The sequence below is a fragment of the Emys orbicularis genome, chromosome 1 (assembly GCF_028017835.1).
Source record: "Emys orbicularis isolate rEmyOrb1 chromosome 1, rEmyOrb1.hap1, whole genome shotgun sequence".
In the NCBI taxonomy this organism is placed as follows: domain Eukaryota; kingdom Metazoa; phylum Chordata; order Testudines; family Emydidae; genus Emys; species Emys orbicularis.
Genome location: NC_088683.1, coordinates 129,655,729 through 129,675,385, shown reverse-complemented (window position 1 = coordinate 129,675,385; position 19,657 = coordinate 129,655,729). Strand labels below are relative to the sequence as shown.

Genomic DNA, 19,657 nt, shown 5'->3' with positions numbered 1-19,657 from the left:
CCATTGCTTGGTGAGTGTGAACATTTCAAGATTGCCACTTTCCACGTGTTGATGCCAGAGTTGCACCTTTGAACGGAATCCATTTATTTTATCTGTACTTGTAAGCAGGTTTTCATTTCGGCCTTGCATTCGTGTGTTCAGTTCATTCAGATGATGAAATATATCTGCCAGGTATGCCAGCCTTGCACACCACTCATCACTTGCAAGCAGCTTTGCGTAATCTGACCTCTCATTTGTCAGAAATACTTTAAGTTCCTCCCGCAGCTCATACACACGAACCAAGACCTTGCCACGCGACAACCACCGGACCTCCGTATGAAACAGCAAGGTTTTATGCTTCGCTCCCATCTCCTCACACAAAGCTGCAAATATGCGACTTTTCACGGGTCGTGACTTTACAAAGTTTACCATGCGCACAACATCATCCAACACATGAACTAGGTCTGCTGGTAAAGTCTTGGCTACGAGGGCCTCACGGTGTAAAAAACAATGCGTAACAATCACATCTGGATTTCTTTCCTTCACTCTGCTTACAAAGCCTTTGGTGCGCCCGACCATGGCTGCAGCTCCATCGGTGCAGACACTTGTGCAGTTTTCCCACTTAAGTCCTCCTTGTTCAAGGTATTCTGATGTGACCCGAAAAATTTCTTCTCCTGTTGTTTTTTCTGGCAATGCCTTGCAAAAAAAGAAGTTTTCTCTAATTGCATCACCATCAACAAAACGCACATTGGCCAAGAGTTGAGCATGTCCACTGATATCCGTAGACTCGTCAAGTTGCAATGCAAATTTCTCACTGATACGGATCTTTTCCAAAACCACACTTTCGATGTCTGCAGACATGTCATTAATACGTCTGGAAATTGTGTTGTCTGAGAGAGGGACTTTGGCTATTTCCTTAGCTGCTTCAGGTCCGAGCATCTCCTCTACAATAGCTTTGCAGGCGGGAAGTATTAATGTCTCTGCCACAGTGTGCGACTTTTTTGACTTGGCTATAAGTTCAGCAACTTGATAGCTAGCTTTAAGAGCTCTTTCATTTACCTTTGTGGTTTTTCTCATGAAAGTTGCCTGTTTCTCCGTGTTTTCACGCAGGCGAACAAAATAGTCCGCATTCTTGTTTTGAAGCGAAGGGTGTTTCGTTTGGAGATGGCGTTTAAGTTTGCTTGGGACCATAGCACTGTTAGCTAGCTTTTCACCACACACCACGCACAGTGGAGTTGGTTTGTTTGCATCTCCAGTGAAAGTAAATCCAAATGAAATATAGCTTTCGCTATATTGCCTTGTGCCAGAGAATTTGCTTGAGCTAACCATCTTTGCTTTCTTTTGATCCCCACTCATACTTGGGCTCTCATCTGGCTCCAAATTTTGTTCAGAGTCCAGTTCTTTCCTTTTCAAAAACTTGTCCATCACTGCAGTATCTCACTGTCACTCAGTACTTACTGCGCTTGTCTCCTCCAGATAGCCGCTGTCCGTCACACTCAGCACTCTTCTGCGCATGTCTCCATCCAGATCCATCAGTCAGCACTCTTCTGCTCATGTTTCCTCCAAATCCAGATCCATTGGCGCTCTTCTGCTCATCGGCGATCTACTGCGATGTCTCCTCCTGTCCTCCTCCTGTTAGTGTAACAGTGACACCGGAGCTATTTATAGTCCTTAACATCAGTGGTGGGATTCAAAAATTTTAGTAACCAGTTCCGACATTCAAGCATGGTTTAATATTTTTTTCCCACGGCACACCAGGCAACATCTCGCGGCACACTAGTGTGCCGCGGAACAGTGGTTGAAAAACACTGCAATAGGTAATGATCATTCAGACCCAAAGCTGTGTAAGGAGCTATGTACCCATCCTGTCCCTTGTTTTTTTCCAGTAACTGGAACATCTAGTTGAAACCTCTGTAGCTTCTTCCTGCAGATTTCAGATGGCTATATGTTTTTCTTTCATTGTTTGTAGTTTTATGGTCGTTCTCAACGGAGTTAATATATTTAGCAGTTGACTTTTGTAAATTTGTACTGTTGCAAAATTAAATCCTTCTTTTCCTGGAGCCAAGGGTACCCTCCTTTAAAAACCCATTGGGAGTTCCCCAGGTTGTTTGTAGCCTACGGGGGTCATCCAAAGTTCAAATTACCACTTACATCGGGCTTGTCTTTGCTGCAGTGTAGCTCAAGATATATCTCAAATGTTATTCCTAACCCAATTCCCATCCACACACACAATCTCTAGCTCAAGTTAAGTGGTGCTTTAAACTCAGGCTTGCTGACCCATCAGGGTATGTTTACACTGCAGCTAGAAACAAACCTCCCAGTGTGGATAGATAGACTGAAACTACTGGAGCTTGAGTTATACTGAAAATAGCAGTATAAATGTTATGGCTTGGGCTCTCAAGTCCACTTGACTCCCTGAGTCTGAGCTCGAGAGGGTAGCCCAAGTCCGCTGCTGGAGCTGTGATGTCAACAGTGCTATTTTTAGTGTGCTAGCTCAGACACCACTAGCATAGGTCTACCCTGGCTGGGAGGCTTACTACTGGCTGCAATGTAAACATACCCTCAGAGGGTATTGGTTGTGAAGCTCATATAATGCTGAGGCTTGAGCTAGTAATGCATTGGGGATGCAGCTACAGGCTACAAGCTTGAGTTAGCACAACTTGTTAGATGCCAATCCAATCACTCTGTGTAGTTCAAGTATTATGCCACAGTGTGGCAGCTCTGACTTGAACTATATTCGCTTGAGTGTAATAACTTGAGCTAACTGTTTTAGTGAAGACAGACACACAGTGTTATCACTTCATTTCCAAACTTATCATGATCTTGCACTGGATCTTCGCTCTCAAGGGGTTTAGGGCACATTCTACTAGCTTTAAGGCAACTACCATATTTTGTCTCAGAAACATCCCTTTAATAGATAATAGAGCTGTTACCTGGAGCTCTGTCCGTAAGTAAGAAGCATTAACCTCTATATATGTCTTCTAGTTTTGTTAACGAATTTGGAAGACTCATTATATTTTTATTTAGTTATGTCCTCGTCAGGGCCAGTATTACTGCTTGCCAACCTCCAAGTGTGGCTCTGTGAAGACAGTACTTAATGAAGGAAAACAGGCTAGCCATCTGTGAATGAGGTTCTTTGCATGATTGCCTTCACAGATCTGTAGGACCCATGCTGTGTTTCTACTTCTGTGGAGTCTAGGTAATGGAAGGATTGGAGGGACAAGGCTGAGGCTTTGGGCCTAAGAGCTTGAAACAGTGAGGAAGCATACATGTGACCATCGTGGCCAGAACCCTCTAGAAACTTCTGGCAAAAAATGTGGGGTGCACATGCATGCCCCAAATATGTGGATCTCTGGCAATCTTGTCTCACTCCAGTTATAGGCAAGTCTCCTGTTTTTCCCCTTACTCTTTGATTTGTAACCTCTAGATGGCAGTGCATACAAAATTTAGAGAAGCATGAATATACTTTAACTTACACTGGGCTCCAAACAATATCTCTGCTGGGTTTAATTAAAAAAAATTGGGAACATTCAATAGGACTTTATAAAATAGCTAGAATGTGAATGTTGCTTTCAACTCACAAAAGTTTTGATGAAAAACCTGTACTCTTTTCTAAATGAAGTGCATCATTTAAAACCCTGTGTACAAGATTTCTAGGGTTTTAATCTTTTCTCTCCTTCTGCTGTTTTTGTGATGTGTCCTCTGCAATAGAGTGGATAAGTGGACTTATTCAGAACCATCAACATGCTATTTATTTTAACCAGAAGCAGATCTGAAGGTTTGATATTGCTAAAATATCCTTGATAAACTGTGGTCTTCAGCTCAGTCCTTAAAATCTTGGTTAGTTGGTTGGTCTTTTAAAAATTAAAGTCTAGTAGAAGTTTCAAATTGAACTTGGCACGACCAGTTTCAGTTGCCCTATAATAGAGCCTGCTGTAAACGGGGGAATTAATAAGAACTTAATATACTTGCCCAAAAGATATGCCCTGGTTTGAAGACACGTATTTTTCTTATTTTCTTGATTTCATTAATGCTTTCACAGAGGTGTAACAGTAAGTCTATTTTATTTATAATTGTAAAAGTCAAAATGCATGTTTTTAGAAGTGAAAGTTTTCTCAGCATATAAAAACATGCACGGCTTCAGAATGGATAATTCCAAGAAAAAGCTCCTTTCAGTTACATTTACTTCTAATGCCGTTTTTTTATTTCTATTGCTATATATCCATTTGCCTAACTATCATAACTGCTTTAATTTCCATTGACTGTTATTTATACACCTTTTTTATGTCTTCCATTGTAGAACACTTTATTCAGTGAATTGTAGACTTAAAGGAGTACATGAAGGCTTAAGAACCTTGCTTTCCTTTATAGACCACCTTCCTTTTAGTGATTTTTGGCCTATTTTTTCAGATTTATTTTGTGCATATTGACTTTTCTGGGATATGTGTGTCCATATACAGTTTTAAAGAGTTAAATTTAAATGTTAAAATGTTAAGGTAAGGTTGACTCTTTAGTTTTAGCTAATGTGCTTGTGGAGAGAAAGTGACAGTAATCAAATGTTTAAGATTATATTTTCTCTCTGAGAGAGGTATGTAAATATCTCACTGTTAGAACTAGTAGGATTTATATAGTCATTGAGAAAATATACTTCATAGCCTTAAGATTTCATTCTGTAATTTTCTTGTCACAATCATATTTTAAATGTAGTTTGACATTTTCACTCTTTACTATTTGAAGAAATATATCCATCTTTGTAAGATTATAAATCATATAAAGACCAGACCTTTTCCCTCTTGTGTTTTTGGGTGATATAGTATAACTGCATATTCATGGATATGTACATTTATGCCTTAAAAATGTACATGGTAAGGAGTTAATTATTACTGTAGCTAGCCACATTGCCACAGGAATACAATTTCCCAGATGTACCTTAATAATTTTTAAGGGGGACACTAATATGTTTAAAAAGTATTTTTGAATATGCGTTTATTTTAAGTACACCTTTGCTACAAGATTTTAAATGTTACCTTCGTGGCTGAGGCAAGATATTGCATACTTCTGCATTTTGTCACTCTTTAACAGCACTGTATCGCTTTAGGGAATGTCCTAATCAACTAATTATGGTTTATTTAAATCAGCAGTAAGGGGTTAAATTGGATACTTAACATGGAGTATTGTAATGGCTTGTTACCGTTCTTTTGTATCAGACTGGCTGGTATGCATTTATAGTGAAATCCTTTTGAAACTGAAAACACTTAATGTGCATGTACAGTATCTAACCCTCAGACTGAAATATCTGATTAAAACTTTGTACTTCATTTCCATTCTAAGATCTTCTGTGGAGGGTTTGTCTTAGCTGGTTTTCATTATAAACTTCTAAGCATTGGGATTTATAACAAAGGCTGATCACGTTCTTAACTACCGATGGTATAACAGTACTTGCTATCCTGCTACTACTTTGATATAATCCAAAAAATATTGAGGCAGCATGATTATATGTAGAAATGAGAGAGCCAGAAGGCAGAAACAAGCAAAGGGATCAGCATTTTGAAGATGGCTTTTAAACACATAGTGGAGAGACAGTACTCTTTTTTAAAAATTCTGTGTATGTGCCAATTACCAGGCAGTCATGTCAGAATACATCACAAAAGTGACACTAGATAGTTGAGGAGATGTATTGATTCTGAGCCCTGAATTGAATTTAGTTGGACTAAAATTCCATCAGCCACTTTGCGTATGAAAAATTTATATTTTTCACCCATAATACCCAGATTTTCAAAAGGATGGCTGTCTGTCTGTCTTTGTGGGTGAAGTTTACACTGGTGTTTTACACGTGCAGTTGATTTGTGGTTGCGAATCAGATAGAGAGGCTGGTACTCTAATTGACACCTATAAATCACTTTGTGGGTACAAAAATACAAGACAGAAATTTTTGAAACTTTATCCTTAGTTCAAATACCTTTATTCTGGAAAAAATAAAAAAGGTTTAATTTTAAAAGTTCTACTTGATTTACGTGTATATTAAAACAAGTTTGTATAAATGTGATCTTGCGTGTATTAGGATGTTCATATAAACTCAGTGCACGTGCTTGAATCTCACTTTACATGCGTAAGTAGAAATATGCACACACTTCCCCATTCACATAATCCCTCCCCGCAGGAAATGCAAAAAATACATTAAGATAACCTTATAGTTGAGATTTTACATGCAGAAGTTTGGACTCCTGGGACAATTATTACAGCAACCCTAACTTTCATATGTTGCTCATGTTAGAGGGTTAGTCAGTAGCAAATACTGTTGTCAAGGTAGCACAATTGTTCCCATTACAACACCCTTTTCTGCAGCCCAGCATCTCCCACAATTACTGACATCTGGGCTGCTCTCCTCTCTGCTGCTCAGAGGCAAATCAGTTTTGGAGCTGCATGAACTAGCCATGCCCCTTCAGTTCCTGCCTACTGCACATTTCTCTGCCTCCGTGGCACCATAGCATGCGGATGGCGGTTTTTAGAGCTCCTGCCTTCCCATCTGCCTGGGGGGGACTTTTTTTGTCAAAATTTATGGCAGTGTTGAGCAATGACGCTCCTCCCTTCAGGCCAGTTTTTTTAGCTGGGTATTGGAACCCCCTGTCGTCTCAGCTGCAGTGCCTCCCTACTGGCTCCTTTTGTCTTCCAAGTATGCCAGAGCAGCCTAAAAAGCACCAAATGACATCCAAGTGGTGCTCCATCAGTAAGACTGCCCTTCCAGGCTCAGCAGATGGTGAGTTGTGCCCAGCTTGCACCAGTGTTATGTCCCTACCTCTATGTCCTGGGGCTATGAGTTGCACAGGCATGTAGGATCCCATACCCTCTGGAGCAACTGTGACTCCGATGTGGGAAAAATGGATTAGGAGACTATGGGCAGAGTGGGGACAGGCTTCAAGGATGACAAAGTGGACCCCAGTCAGCTGACTCAGGGGGTAAGTCCTAAGGGGCCCCTGGAGAACAGAAAGGGCAGACTTACAGGGTCACAAATCCTCTCCTTCACAAGTCCTAAAATGGGTCCTGAGTGCCCTGGTAAAAGAAGTAGGGCTTGTAAAAACACCCCATCCTTCCCAATTCAGCCAGAAGGGGTCTGGAAGCTGTTCCCCTCATGGGGGAATGGGACCCAGCAGGGGAGGTCTTGGAAAGAGATCTCCCGAGAGCATTTAGGGCCCTCAGCAAAGCTAGCCGCAAAAGGCCTCACCGAAGCTGCAATGGAGCTTGTATGCTCTCTAAGGAAGCTAAAAAAGCTAAAAAACCAAAGAAAGCAAAAACAGGGAACAAAAAGTGTAGAAGATCTAGGAGCTATGAGTCTACTGACGACTCATCCTTCACAGAGAATGGAGAATTGTCAGGCTCTGACGCCAGTCAGGATCGGGGAAAGACTCAGTAAAGGTTGATGCTGACTTGGCATCCCTGGCTAAAGGTATGTTTATCCCCTCAGAAGGGGAGTTCTATTCTAAGGATTCCCACAGATAGAAAAATGAAGGCCAGAGTTTATAACAACTACTTTAAAGACTTTGAGGCCTCCTCGGCTTCTTTCAGGGTATCCCTAGCAGCTGCTTGATTTGCAAGGGCATCTCTCTACTGTCTGGAGGATCTCAGAGCCCTCAAGGATAGATATCACCCTGACTTCAGCTCTGTTTTAACTAAAGTTTCCCCGACAACCGCATTCATTGCTGACGCATCAATGGAGGCAAAGAGATTCCCAGCCAAAGCCATGGCCTCAAACTCGGTGACCAGGTTCCATCTATGGCTCTGTCACTGGAAGGTGGATAGCTATGCAAAGCAGGTGCGGTGCTCTGCCAAATTCATGGGAGCCCTGACTTTTTGAGCGAAGCTAGACAAGGTAGTGGCGGCAGTGCTGCAAGATTTAAAGAGTACCTTCCATGCCTTTAAAAGAAAGGACAGACTGGCCTTCATCCTCTCATAAATAGCAGCGAAGAGACAGCAGGTTCTCCAGAGGAAAGCTGTGGAACTGTGGCTCAGGAGGAAAGACCTGAGGGAATCCTGTCACTCCCAAAGCCTCTTTATGACAAAGACCACGTAGGTCTCTGCCTGAAGCTGAAGACTGGAGGCAGGGTTTCCAGTATCCTGGAGGTATGGGTTGCTTCAATCATGGACCAGTAGGTCATGTAGATAGTGAGTCAGGGATACTCCCAAGTCACGGGCTGTACTCCATCTGTTTTTCATCCCGTCTGCCATATCTCCCTGTAAAGAATGGTCTAATCCAGAATGAGATTTCTGTCCTGGATATGGGAGAAAGAGAGTGTTCCCTCTGAAGAAAGATTCTCAAGGTTCTTTATAATTCAGAAGCATACAGAGGGAATCTGAGCCATTCTACAGCTCAAAGGGCTCAACAGGTTGATGAAGAAACCAGTGTTTCAGATGGAGACCCTAGCCTGTTTGGTGTCTCAGAGCGGCTCGCTTGGCCTGCCAGGCTTTCCTGCCTCATCTGAGGGGCAGGATGGTTCAGATCCTGATGGACAACACCAATGCCATGTTCTATATCAACAAGCAATTTGACCTCTTTTTCCCAAGTGGGACTTGTACTGAGAGCCCTGACAGACCATCCCTTCAAACCACTTACATCAGTGTCATCATTTTATTTGTCCATAAAAACTTATCTTCTGAAAGTCAACATATCTGCCAAGTGAGTGTCAGAGCTGGCGGTGCTCTCTATGCAATAACCTTACTGCATGTGTCATGAGGACTAAGTGATGCTCAGAACTCCGGAATCGTTTATTCTGAAGGTGAACTCTTCTTTCCAAGCTTCCCAAGGGGTGCTTCTACATTCATTCTGTCCAAGGACACAGCATCCCACCTAGGAGAGGTGGCAGTCCTTAGATATCAGAAGGGCTCTGAAAATTTACCTCAAATGTAAAGAGTCCACAAGGAAATCCAGGTACCCTATTTGTATCCTTCCATCTGAAATGCCAAAGACTCGGAGCCTCCAAGTCCTCTTTTGCTAGGTGAAATAGACTATGTGTTGCGGAAGCATACAAGGCATCAGAGATTCTGGTTCCATAAGGGGTCAGGCACACTCCACATGATCGCTGGCGACCTCATGGGCAGAAAGAGCTACTGCATCCACAGGTGGTCACCTGGTCGAATGCTATCACATTTATGAAGGCGCTACAAGGTAGATTTCCTATCCTCTGCAGAGGCATACTTTGTGCAGGAAGGTTCTGCACACGGTGGCCTGGAAATGATTTTGCTCATTGAACAAATACTATAGATGGGGAGGGATACCATTTTCTTATTTCTGACCTTTTCTGTAATCCTCCCTACATCTGTTTGCTGCTCACTACTTCCCAGACTTCAAGAATTGTGGGAGACACTGAGAGAGAAATTTTCCATTCTGCAGCTGGTAAATTCCTTTCTGCTAGCATTGTCTCCCACAGTTCTACCTACTCTGGCTGGCTTATGAGTCGAGTCAAATATTAAATGGAATAATTATCGGGAAATTATCACTGGAATATTTGTTATTAATGATATTATGCAGGTGTTACAGCTTGGGAATAATTCTATAAAGCAGCTGCAGGGGGACATGGCCGCATGGCTCCAATACTGATTCGCTTCCATGAGCTGCATAGAGAGGAGAGTAGCTAAGATGTTGAGAATTGTGGGAGACACTGCTAGCGGAAAGGAAATTATCTGTAAAAAAATTTGTTTCCATTTTACATATAACGTCTTGAAAAATTCCTTCATTAGGGCTGAAATTTTTTCTAATTGGTCTGCCTAAAACTGAGTTTGTTGATCAGGATATAGTGGCGAATGAAAAACAGACACAGGGATAGATATCTTTATTAACTTAACGGTGGGGAGGGGCACTGTCCATGCACCCTCTCTCTCATACCAAGCATTTGACTGGATCCAGAGTGGAGTTACAGGGCTCTCACCATGTAACCAATAACTTGTGGTAGATCCTCTTCTGCCTAACCCCTAGGACTCAGCTCACTTCTAAATCCTGTTGCCACCCTCCCTCCCCCATTCCTCCCATGCCGGGATAGAGAGTATCAAAAGGGATTTCAGTTTGAGAAGACTTCGTGTCTCCCCATCTCCTTGTGGCAAAAGGTCCATCAGAAATATCCCATTCTCATTTACTTCTTTCATTTTAGTTTTTATCCATATTGGACACCGCCTGCACATTTTGATGAACTACAGAAGTGTTTATTACCTCCAATATTTAAATTTTTATTCTTACTCCTTTTAACCTAAACTGTACCTCCACAATTCTGTGAGGGGGACAAAAAACTTTCTAGATTTTGTCAATTTACCCTCTTGGGGGAATTTTTTTTCTTGATCCTAAAAACGGGTAATCATTTGGACACACAGCATCCTGGAAACACAACTAGATATATACCTCAAAGGAAGGGAGGGTGGGGCAGCAATCACAGCAAGATGGCTCCTGGTTGCCTGGGAAGGCTTTAAATGGGGGGAGGGCAGTCATGAGAGCCAATTAGCCCCCTTAATTGCTTCCAGCTGGCCAATGGGAGGCAGAGACGCCTCTATCCCAAGCACACTCCCACATGCAGTTTGAGGCGCAAGGAGTGGCAAAGCTACAGTCCGGATGTGAGCTCTCCCCCTTCCTGGTTCAACCAGGGCCGCTCATCCTCCACACCCACTATGATATGAGAGGAGCAATTTTTTTCTTTTTATGTAGAGGAAAATTTTTTCACCTATTTCAGTGGATAAAGAATACTTTTTAGACTGTGTTCAAACGCTGGTATATTTGGATGCTTGAAACTTGGCATGCAAACACTCCTTAATGAGGAGTAGAGTATATTGTACATTTTTGAGGGGGGGGGGGAACATATGGGTTGACTTAAGAGAGGAAAATTGTATATCGAATTTTCACAATACAACAGTCTAAAGCAGTGGTTTTCAAACTTTTTTTTCTGGCGACCCAGTTGAAGAAAGTTGTTGATGCCCGTGACCCAACGGGCAGAGGGTTGGGGTGCGGGGGTGAGGGGTTTCGGGTGCAGGAAGGGGCTCTGGGTTTGGGGAGGGGCTCAGGGCTGGGGCAGGGGATTGGGGTGCGGGGTTGGGGCACCAGCTTACCTTGCGCGGCTCCCAGTCAATGGTGCAACGGAGATGCTAAGGCAGGCTTCCTGCCTGTCCTGGCACTGCGGACCGCGCTGTGCCCTGGAAGTGGCCAGTAGAAGGTCCAGCTCCTAGGCGGAGGTGCGCAAGCAGCTCGCGTGGCTCTCGCCCACAGGCACCACCACTCCAGCTCCCATTGGCTGGGAACTGGCCAATGGGAGTTCAGAGCTGGTGCTTGGGCTGGGGGCAGCGCGCGGAGTCCTTTGGTCCCTCCGTCTAAGAGCTGGACTTGCTGCTGGCCGCCTCCGGGGCGCAGTGCAGTGTCGGAACAGGGTAGGGACTAGCCTGCCTTAGCCAGGCAGCACTGCCAATGGGACTTTTAACAGCCCAGTTGGTGGTGCTGACCAGAGCCACCGCAACCCAGTGCCTTACATTCCGCGACCCATTACTGGGTCGGGACCCACAGTTTGAAAACCATTGGTCTAAAGGTGTGCAATTCGAAACAGACCACAATTGCATACTTTCTGACCTGTACATCTATGTTTAAACACAGATTGAGGCACTGGCTGTTCATGCTGACCCTTCTGTCCCCTGGCTTTCTCCTCTGGCCACCTTATCTATCCAAAAATAGTTTGTTTGAAATAATTGTAAAAACTGAATGCATTAATATTGATCACTTAACTTTTGCATTTCCTGACTTATTTTAAGGTTCCTACAGCAATATTAATTTTATCTCTATTGTCAAATGGAGTTTTCTGTTGCTTTCCTACTAATGTTACTGGATTGGGAACTAAGGGTTAAGCATTAATTTACATTTATTACACATCTGTGTATTTTTGTTTTAGTGTATCATCTTTACGATTGGCCTACAAGGATCTTGAAATTCAAATGAAAGAAGAAAAGTTAAATATAGCTGGTAAAAAGAAAACTGAAGTAGACAGACTTGGCATGGGATTTGGCAGCAACAGAAGGTATGTGAAATTCTGTAAACTGTATTAAAATGCTTTTATATAGCCCTATAAATTTACCCTTGACTTTATGCATGTTTTGATGAGGGAAATATAATTAATATCACAGGGATCAGAAAGGAAATAGAAAATGCATAATTGACCAGGAGCTATTTTTAAATCTATTGCCAAAGAATCTGGTATTTGCCATTCTTGGAAGCAGGATACTGGACTTTATGGCCTGCTGGTATGGTAAATCCTATATTATGTACAGTGCATCTCACATTAAACAAAACAGTCAGCTAACTGAAGTTTGACTTTATGTTCCCAAAGGTTATTGTATCATGCCTCTCCACCAAATTTCTTCTCAAGTTAGCTGACTATCAGGGAGCTAGCAGGTATGTTTTTACTGAGCTCCAAGTCCTGTAAGCTTAGAACAAAGCTCCTGTTTAGAGCTCCAAGTCATTAAAAAAGCAGACTTAGCAAGCTTTAAAATCAGAGAAGATGGTCGGCATGTTCTCAAGCTTGTTTGACAGTGTTAGAAAATATACAGTGCGGACTTCAAAGCTTCCTCCTCTGTCCCCAAACCTTAATTATTCATAGCTTTTGGATGTCATATATTGGTAAGCTTTCTGATTTGTACACATTTTAAAATATTTTACAATTCAAAAGTATGTTTTTTGGATGTTAGAATCATAGAATATCAGGGTTGGAAGGGACCTCAGGAGGTCATCTAGTCTAACCAACCCCCTGCTCAAAGCAGGACTAATCCCCAGACAGATTTTTGCCGCAGATCCCTCAATGGCCTTCTCAAGGATTGAGCTCACAACCCTGGGTTTGGCAGGCCAATGCTCAAACCACTGAGCTATCCCTTCTTCCCCCCTGAGATCTTCAGAAAATCAGGGTTGCAATTTGCTTGAGTTCAGAGTTGTACTTAGTGGTCTCTTTACAAGTTAATGATTTATTTATTTATTTATTGGTACAGTGGCATTTCCCATTCAGTAATCTCAGACATGCAAATGATAGAACAAGAAACACCCACAACTGCAAAACCAAGAAAAAAATACAATGATGAAGATGATTCATATTTTTCTTCCCCTAGTTCAAGGTAATGTATTAAAATTTTTGTTTTGATGTGGTAAAAATATTGATCTAAAATACAAGACAAGGCAGCATTGCACACAACTCTGCATCTGTTATGGTTTAGAGTGAACTCATTTGAATGGAAAATTTGCAAAATAGTTGATTTTAATATTTCAGTGACAAACATTTATCAATAGTACCTGCTTTTATTTTTTAACCTTTTTACTATTTTAATAAGTGAAGAGTTTTGGGTGGGAAGGCGGGAACCGTTTAGATTTTTCTGCTGATTGGTGCAGCGTTTTTTTTTTTTGTTCCCCCCCCCTTCATCTATTTTAACTTGGGCTTGCCGATGGGTCTATTTTATATGTTGCATTATTTCTTAATTTGTGTGTGTGTATTTGCAGAGCCAGTTGATGTATGTAGGGGATAGGAAAATCTGATTTGTTACCATTTTCGTCCAGTGGGTTCTGCATCTTATTCTCTTTCTTCACTTATTGGTCCTCTTAGCATGTGTAACCTAACTCTCAAACCTAACAATAGGCTTCCTATTAAAGTCTGACACTAGAATGCTGAGATTGATTGAAATAAATCTAATTATACATCTCTGTTGTCAAACATGGAAAACTTACAAATATTTCAGATGTATCGCTTTCATATATTGGTAAGCTTTCTGATTTGTACACATTTCAAAATATTTTACCATTCAAGGGTATGTTAAAAAACAAAAACAAAGGAAAAATGTTACATTTTCGTTCAAAGCGCATATTTATGCATGATAGATATTGCTATCCCTGGAGGAAAAAAGAGCAAGTCCTAAAGGCCTTAATTGCTATGAAACAGTTGTTCATAGATTGAGGTAGGAGCAGATGGTGCTTTTATAAATCTTAAGTATTGGGTTGCTGCCAAAGAAACAGGAAAAAATAGGCTTTGAAAAATTTTACCTAGTTACCTGCAGAATGTCCAATTAAAACACAAATACTTTAACGTCACTACTTTGTAATGTAATCACTAGTGGTAGAAATGCAGGCATGGTACCAAATACACGGGCAACAATGCTGTAAAATAAAACATGACCCATTTGAATGCTTCTATTTGTCCCATGAAAAGAGCTCTTATTGCTCTCAAATTATTCATTAGTTCCCTGGCAGTCAAATTATGAATTATGGAAGAGGTTTTTACATCTTTGTTCAATAATTAGAAGATAAATCATGACCTAGCTGTTTATTTTTGTATTAGTCACGGTAATAGCAGAATTTAGTTGAAACTGGTGTACAAACTCTCCACTTCAAAGAGAATATAGCCAGTCAGTTAGACTTTGCGGTTTCTACCACAGGTAAATCTCCTTCATTTTTAGCCATAGCTATGAAAGAGAGGAAGGTTATTTTAATGTTGTCTTAATATACATCAGAAGACAAAATAATTTAGCTGGAGATCAGACCAACAATACATATCTGTAATATAAGGGTAAAATCCTTTCAAAAATTGTAGTGTCTTCAAAAAAGAAACAAATCTAAACAGTTGAAAGTCTAGAAATTTAAGTTAAGGTACCAAACAACATGGGAATTCCCTTAGTCTTTTTTTGTTATATTTATTAAATATTTGGCATTCATTGGGAGTTGAGTAGCAGAATACTTCACACAGCTGTGAAGCTCCACAGGGCAGGAGAACAAGGATGCAAGGAAATGGGACTTAGGAACTCTATGTCAACCTTGGCTCCTCGCTCCCAAGCCAGTCTCTGAGTCAGCTTCTCTGTTCTCCCTAATTTTGTTGTTGCTGCCCCTCACTGCTTCACATTGTTCCTTGCGTCCTATCCTTACCAGGCCTCTAAAAGCTACAGAATTGGCTGATGGCCTCAGTAAGTAAGGAGGAATGATGGACTTGATGTGGCCTCTACTGTTGTCCACTACAGTTCTTGCAGTTATATGCCTCCCCCTATACTGGGGGAGCAGGATAGTAGGATGCATATAACTCAGAAGCTGATGTGGTAAATAAGAAGGGCTGCAAGATACTCTGATACTAAGCCTGTGGAGCTTGGAGCTCTGCTGTCACTCTGGACTGGTGGTGAATGAAAACATAAGAGTTTTGTAGGAGTCACATAGATTAGGCGAAGTGGGAGTCAAGCTACTTGTGCTGCTGCTGAGGATTGCTGCCTTCCTGCAATTTACTTCATATATGATACCACATTGTAAATCCTAAATTCTAGTCCAGCGTTTCTCAAATGCAGCCACCAGTGGATTTTTTTACATCCACGACAGCCTCCAAAGCATGGGCGGAGATTGGGGACGGGGCAAAGCAGCGCCCCCTCCCTGCAGTGCCTACTGTTGCTCCTGAATAGCTGTTACCAAGGGCAGTGAGATGTGCTGTTTGATGTTTGTGCTGGCGCTGAAGCAGGGATCAGCACCCTGTACCACGCAGCCTCCTTGGGGGTTCTGGGCAGCACCTCTGGAGACATGTGGGGCCGGTGTGCGTGATGCCAGAGGTGACTCTTCTCAGTGGAGGCGGCTGCTTCCCTGGGCAGCTCCCCCATTCCCACCCCGCTGGGACACAGAGAACTTGGGTCTCTGCAGGCCCACCTTCCCGAGAGCGTGCTCTTGCTGAAGGGCTGCGGGAGGCAGGAGCAGAGAGATGGGTTTGTGAGAATGACCACCAGCAAGAATTGGCTCCTTATAGTTCTGATCCATGTTTAGCGATGGTAATTTATACCAGCAGGGAATCTGCTCTCTGGTTTAGTTTATAATAGTTCCCAAAACACCTAACTGATATTCTAATCTCTGCCCTGCAAAATACCCATTAAGTTTTTTAGAATTGGGTGTCAGTGTGGATCCCACTGTAGATGTGTGTGCACACGAGAGAGGTTTGGGTTTTTTTGTTGTTGTGTTTTTTATTAATAGCAGCGTCTGTTGGGGCCATGCATGGGCCCTGTATCTCCTTGTGCTCCTGTACAAGGGTATAAATGGTAGGGTGGTTGCAATCCTACCTCAGTTCCCTTTTACCCGGTGTGACAGCAAGATAGCACCTGATGAGTGTCTGACCTGCTAGTTCTTAGCTCAGGCTAAATTCCTCCACATCTTCAAGAAAACCTTCAGAACTACTTTTGGTCTTCTACATCGACTGCCATGAACTTTTCATCCATCTGAACTGAACTCTGCAGTCAAATCCTCAGTAGGCCACTCCCTGCAGACAGACTCCCTGTACAGGGCTTCTTAAACCTTCAGGCTTTAAGCCCTGTTCATCCTACATGAACATGTAAATCACAAGGTGTGAGACTAAAGCTCCATCGTTTGGAACAGTCCATACAGGTCTCATCAGACCCTGAGGAGACCAGCTTCAAAGTTCTGCTAGCAGATCAAGCCAGTTTCATCCAGTGCCCTGTCAAGCAGACAAGTGACCCCAAAGCCTACCACAGGGAAGACAGCGCTGAGTAAAGACCTGGCCCTGAGGGGGCCTGCTCTGAACACAGAGGCAGAGATTACAAGTAGAGCTCAGTGTCTTCCCAGAAGGACAGGCACTTTAAAGCCTCTGAAGATAAATCCACCAAGTCATGGATGGTTGTGAGGCTTGGGGTGAAGGAACAGCATATGGTGCAGCACAATCCTCCAGCTCTGATGATGCAACCTTCTACATCAATACTCACCGGAGAGGATCCTCCTAGATGGGAACTAAGACAGACATTGATGCAGAGACTCGTACTGGTACAGATTTTGTTACCGAGAACACCATATACTTCAGTGCCACCCATGGAGGAGGTCTACTCCACCTCATCATCTCCAGGGCGTGCATTCACCCTGTCTTCCAGTGGAGAGCCCTTTCTCCTGAGGTCAGTGGTTTCAATTTACTTTATAGGGTTCAGCATCCACCAGCTCATCAGGAATGGCATTAGCCTGTCCAGTACCTAGCAAGCTAGCCAGCCATATTCCTGTTGCATGCCACCGAGGCCCTATTGGGGGTACTTGGACCCACCATTTCAGGCATCCAGAAATTGGTCTCCACCAGATTTGAGGAAGAGGTCATTCTCATCAGCGTCCCTGGCCAGACTACCTATGCCAGAATACCAGGGAGAGCCAGATTCAAGGATGGAGCAGCACCAGCACTCTGTATCACTGCCAAAGGATCCTTTGTCTTCATCACATGACATGGCAGTATTCTTATCGTTGGTACCATCACCGGATGACTTTAAAGCATTCCAAGAGCTCTTTGTGAGGATTGCTGAAATTCTAGAAATTGAGATGTCTGTCATATTTGAGAAATCCCAGAAGCTATTTGACATATTGTCAGCTTCTTGTCCAGCCAGAATTGCTTTCCCTATAATGAAGGACCTGGCCAAGGTCATGTGGCAAACACTGTTCAAGATAAAGCCCACTGGGAAACAAGTTAAGAAGAGGTACCAGGTACCTCCCACAGAGTTTGAGTTTTTCTGTACTCTTCCCAGTCTTGGCTCTTTAATCATGTTGGTGGTATAAGCAGAGTATCCCCGAAGGACAAGGGCTACAAGGCATGACCTTGTACTCCTGTGCTTGCGTATAGCAGCATGTGGCTAATTGTGGGGTGGGAGGGTCTTAGAGCCTGGGCTCCAGCCCAAGCCCAGAGGTCTACATTGCAATTAAACAGCCCCACAGCCTGAGCCGAAGAGATCTGGCACAGGCCAGCCACGGGTGTCTAACTGCAGTTTAGACATACCCTTTAGTGGCCAAGATGACCATACAGATGGTAATGGATGCTTCTGATGCCACAGCCACATCTGGATGCCAAATATTGGAGAGCAGCACTTCAATCTCTATTTGATACAGCTGAAACTACTCACTCCCACTGTCCAGGGAAGACACTGCTTGCCAGTCACCTTCAGTGGTATCCACACTGACCACATAGTGAAAGAAGAAAGAACAGTTACTTACCCTGCAGTAGTTGTCATTCTTTGACATGTTGTCAGTGTGGATCTCACAACTCACTCTCTGCCCTGATTTTTAGAGTCCTCAACAGCAAAAGCTTTGAATTTCAAGTGTACTGAGGGAGGGTTGCTGCTGCTTCAGCCTTCGTGTCCTTTCATGGCACAGGACACACATGTAGACCTGATGGACACTGCTCTTCAAACTCCATTCCTCCCTCAACCCCTCTCCCCCTCCAAAAAAACCCCCACTCCGATCTTAAGCATGAGCACCTACGATGGGATCCAGAGATTACATCTCAAAGAATCACGGTTACTATAGAGCAAGTAATCATTCTTTTCATATCATACCAGTATTTACATATACATTTCACACATATAAGTAATAATTTTGCAGAACCTTCTTAGATGATGTATTCTTCCATAAGGAGAAATACTGACAAAACATATTTAGTTTAAGTTTCAAAGCCATTTGTAGCAGTTTTGCCTAGTTTAATTTGTTAGCTTTTGCAGGCATTAGTAATTGCGGAATAGCTGGAGTGCTTTGAGTTAAATAAAATAGGACATTTTATTCAATACTTTTCTTCTTTTTTCATTCAGGTACTTCGATTCTGCAGAGTTGAGGAGCAGCACTTTTTCTAAATGGGATGACAATACAGATTCCTTTTGGAAGAAAGAGAGCAGTAACAGAGACACTGACACATTTCTAACTTCAAAAATTACAGACTATGCAGACAGGTATACAGAGATAACTTGTACTAACTTCAGTACAAAGAGCTAAACCTACTCATCTAATTTATGAGCGTAGTCCTGATGACTTAAATGGTACTGCCTGTGAGACTAAGACTAGCAGGATTTGACCAAAACTTTGATTAGTAATGAGGTTTCCTTACATATGTAGCATGAGTTTCTTCTGTTTCCCTGTGTAACTTTTCGTCATTTATTACTACTTATTACATGTTGACTATTTATTGAGTGTTCAGCATTGTACAAGACACAGTCATTCCCCAAAGGGTTTATAATCCAAAAGACATGCACAGAAAAGAAGATGCATTGTAAGAGGAAGTAAACCTACATTGTTTCTATATTTTTAGTTATTCTGATTCTGCTCATTTTTCTTCTGTAGACCTTCTGCCTCATACTTTATTTAAGTTGGACGCTAAATGAATTAAATAGTGATGCACTTGGGACTAAAGTTTATTTAATATATTTACAAGTAACATATTTGTTTTTTTTAATTAGTCTAAAATAAGTATTTATTGTTTTCCACAGGGAAATATTTTCAGTTTTATAGTCAATGACAATTGAAGTCTGCAGCCTTCTTTTTCAGTTTTGATTTTAAGTTAATTTTGCACATATTCATTTATTGACACCATCCAACCTGCATACTAAATGAATATCCATTCTTAGAAAATAACAGCATGTGATTGTGTAACTAAGGACTGTAGCAAAATGCAATCTTAACATTGACATTTCCTGACTTTAGAGTGTTTGGTTGTGAAACCTTGACATTCTTTTAGTGTTATATTTTGTAGAGAATTCGAATATATTTAGTTGCCAGTGAGATGTGGAAGGTAATGATGGTTCAAAGATTATGAACTTCTGTACTACCACTAGGCTAAGCCTGCTGTAAACAGTCTCTCATTTTGAACATTATTTTTTACATGTTCACTTTGGGCAGAGTTTAACATAAATGTGGGTT

The 19,657-nt window shown here is 42.1% G+C and overlaps 1 protein-coding gene across 1 annotated transcript in view; it reads left to right on the top strand.

The window, feature by feature from the left end:
* Nucleotides 1-19,657, top strand: part of ARFGAP3 (ADP ribosylation factor GTPase activating protein 3) — a 76,281-nt gene that overhangs the window by 41,614 nt on the left and 15,010 nt on the right. The window contains exons 11-13 of the mRNA XM_065397580.1: nucleotides 11,889-12,014; nucleotides 12,976-13,098; nucleotides 18,556-18,693. Coding sequence (XP_065253652.1) covers nucleotides 11,889-12,014; nucleotides 12,976-13,098; nucleotides 18,556-18,693 — 387 coding nt within the window. The remainder of the gene's footprint in view (nucleotides 1-11,888; nucleotides 12,015-12,975; nucleotides 13,099-18,555; nucleotides 18,694-19,657) is intronic.